Raw genomic sequence first — 3,382 nt, forward strand, 5'->3', positions numbered from 1 at the left:
ACGTCACCCCCCTGACACTTCGGGTTGAAACAGGTCGGTCTTTCACTTTATAAACACACACACGCCCCCTTCCGGATTGTCTGCACGGTCTCCCGAGAGGGCACTGACGTGGGACCATACCTCCGGCAGTCTAAGTGCCGGATTAAATAAACTCCTTTGTTGCCTGGTGAACTTAGAGGGTAACGCATTTAGCTTGTAAGTTCTATTCTCGTAGATCGCAGGTTCGATTCCCACCCGAGGCCAACTTTATCGTTCTGGGACCGGCTGACAATTCCCCACATTCTGTCCTCTTTTCAATCTCGGAACGATAAGACCTCATTAGTTACAGTTCCCGCTATCAAACCTCTTCATAAAAAGTGACCTATCTATTCGCATTTCCGGCGTCCGTAATGTAATGTCCGTGTGCAAGGTGCCTAAGAAGGATTTCAATTTCAATCACATCTTGAGCTGTCCTCGTCCATTTCTTGTGGAGAAAGCAAGGGAAATAAGTGGAGGAAAGAGACGAGGTATAAAGAGAGTCCAAGTAGGATTGTTGGAAAAGGGAAGAAGAAGGACACTCGAGGAGATATTGTGAAGAAACAAGGAAAATGTAGTAAGAAATGTAGGGAAGCAGGAGAGTCAAAAGGGATTGAAGAGAAAGGAATGAAGTAGAAGAAGAAGAAGAAGAAGAAGACGCGGAATTGTGGGAAAAGGTAAGAAATGTAGGGAAGCAGGAGAGTCAAAAGGGATTGTAGAGAAAGGAATGAAGTAGAAGAAGAAGAGCTAAAGAGAGATTCTGGGAAAAGGCAAGAAAAACGATAAATGAAGAAGAAACAGGGAAGATAAAGGGAAAATTGTGAAGAAAAGGAAAGATTCATAGAGAATCTGGGTTAGGAAGCTAACGTGTGAAAGAGAGAGAGAAAGAGAGAATAGGGACTCAAAGGAAGGGAGGGCAGAGAAGGAGGGAGAGAAGAGGAATAGAGAAAGATAAAGAGGAATTGAGAAAGAGAGAGAGGAAGGAGCTATAAACAGTGATATTATGAGAGAGGGGAAGAGAGTAAACGAGGGACTGAAGAAAAAGGAGATTGAGAAAGAGAGAGAAAGGGAATAAAAGAGAGAAAGAGGGATAGAGAGAGCAAGAGAAGGGAGGAAGGGAGGGATATGGGACATGATTTCCCAAGGGATGGCAATGGAGAAAAATCATAAAGCTTTAATGGGAGAGAAACTGAGAGGAGGAGAAACAAATGATGGTTAATGAGTGTTTTACCATACGAGGAGGAGAGGAGAAGGAGGAGGAGGAGGAGGATAAACCGTAAAAAAGTAGGGTAAACCAGAATTTGGGTAGGTGAACCATACAGCAGGAGGTAAACCAAAAATTGAATTGAATTAAACCAGAAATTGTAGACCAAAATGTTGATACCTTGGAGGGTGGGCTCATCGTTTGGAAATGGTAATAGATAAGACGTCTGTCCTTCATGATACCTATACAATTCCCTCTATCAAACGTCTTTAAAAAATCGACGCCAGACAAGTAGTAATACTTATCTATTGACCGATACCCATTATTTTAATAATTTTATTGAGGTATACTACGCCTACGCTGAAACAAAAGAACCTATGCCTCTTTGACTAAAATGACAATAATTTGACATTTGTGTTAGCTCTCCTCTCTCTCTCTCTCTCTCTCTCTCATTAAATTTTCCACCGATCTCTTTCTCATTTTCTCTCTTCATCTCTCTTAAAAGTCTCAGATAGATATTAGGTATAACGTAGGTGCTTATGGAAATGGAAACACCCCCTCATTTTATGTGCACCTAGAGGGAGAGAGAGAAAAACATCGTGGAGAAGAAGGAAAAACTGAAAGGAACCTGAGAGAGAGAGAGATGGGGGAGAGAGAGAGGAGAGAAAAGGAAGAAAAAAAAAGAAGAAGAGAGAAAAGAGAGGAAACTAAAAGGTAAAAAGTTGACTTCAATAATTCAGAAGATCCCGTAATGATTTTCAGGTCAAAACTGTTTTGACGCTAACGTGTAAGAGAGAGAGAGAAAGAGAGAATAGGGACTCAAAGGAAGGGAGGGCAGAGAAGGAGGGAGAGAAGAGGAATTGAGAGAGAGAGAGGAAGGAGCTATAAAGAGTGATATTATGAGAGAGGGGAAGAGAGTAAACGAGGGACTGAAGAAAGAGGAGCTTGAGGAAAAGAGAGAGAGAGAAAGGGAATAAAAGAGAGAAAGAGGGATAGAGAGAGCAAGAGAAGGGAGGGAGGGATATGGGACATGATTTCCCAAGGGATGGCAATGGAGAAAAATCATAAAGCTTTAATGGGAGAGAAACTGAGAGGAGGAGGAGAAACAAATGATGGTTAATGAGTGTTTTACCATACGAGGAGAAGAGGAGGAGGAGGAAGAGGAGGAGGAGGAGTAGGAGGAGGAGGAGGAGGAGAAACACAACTGGAGGCAAACCAAAGAGGAATGGGGTGAACCAAAAAAAGTAGAAATTTGTACTAATAAGTAAAATACCGAAGAACTTTTCCCGCTATAACATAAAGTAGAAATTGAGAACTTTCCCTCTAAAAGATAGAGTAGAAATTCCCCTACTACGAAAAAAGAGCTTCAGAGCCTTTGAGTATTAAAATTTACAACTCTGTACAACACTTACACAATGCAAGCGTAATGTTAATAGGCGAAGTGTATAATGAAAACTTATGAGAGGGATAATGGACGAGGTACGTAGGAGGAGGAAGAGGAGGAGAAGAATGAGGAGGAGGAAGAGGAAAAGGAGGAGAAGGAGGAGGAAGAGGAGAAGAAGGAGGAAGAGGAGAAGAAGGAGGAGGAAGAGGAGAAGAAGGAGGAGGAAGAGGAGAAGAAGGAGGAGGAGGAAGAGGAAAAGGAGGAGAAGGAGGAGGAAGATAAGTAATTGAAGGTGTAAGAGGAGATGAATACAAGATGAAGGAAGAGGAGAGGAAGTAAAAACAGGTGGTACAGGTAGAGAGAGTGGAGAAAGAATAGAAGAAAAAGGAGAATGAGGAGGGTATAAAGGAAGAGAAGCCATAAGGAGGAGGAGGAGAAGGAAGAAGAAGAAGGAGAAAAAAGATTACGTGAAGCTTTGCGAACCTCCGATTTAATCGTTTTCAGACAGTGAGCTTTGTCTCCGCCACAAATGTCGACTCGTGTGAATTGTCCGTAGTCGAAATGCGACACGTTACCCGGAACGTCCGTGTATTCCGTCCAGTTGACGTGTGGGCCCTCGCGCTTTGCGGACAGAGGCAGGACCGCGATCAGGACCAAGTTGAAGAACGTTCTGAGAACAGACTGACCCATGCTTGCTTTCATAGGCAGAGTTCTCCCGGTGGAGTTTTTCTACGCAACTAATGATTTTTTTTCTTTCACTGTGAGCGTTTATTTAGACT

At 42.8% G+C, this 3,382-nt stretch overlaps 1 protein-coding gene across 1 annotated transcript in view; it reads right to left on the reverse strand.

Annotated features, from left to right (window-relative positions):
• Window positions 1-3,376, reverse strand: part of LOC113471539 — an 11,772-nt gene extending 8,396 nt beyond the window's left edge. Inside the window, exon 1 of the mRNA XM_026830770.1 lies at window positions 3,067-3,376. Within this exon, the coding sequence (XP_026686571.1) occupies window positions 3,067-3,305 (239 nt within the window). The 5' untranslated portion in view covers window positions 3,306-3,376. The remainder of the gene's footprint in view (window positions 1-3,066) is intronic.
• Window positions 3,377-3,382: the final 6 nt, after the last annotated feature.

This window comes from Diaphorina citri, unplaced genomic scaffold, assembly GCF_000475195.1.
Source record: "Diaphorina citri unplaced genomic scaffold, Diaci psyllid genome assembly version 1.1 scaffold2597, whole genome shotgun sequence".
NCBI lineage: Eukaryota > Metazoa > Arthropoda > Insecta > Hemiptera > Psyllidae > Diaphorina > Diaphorina citri.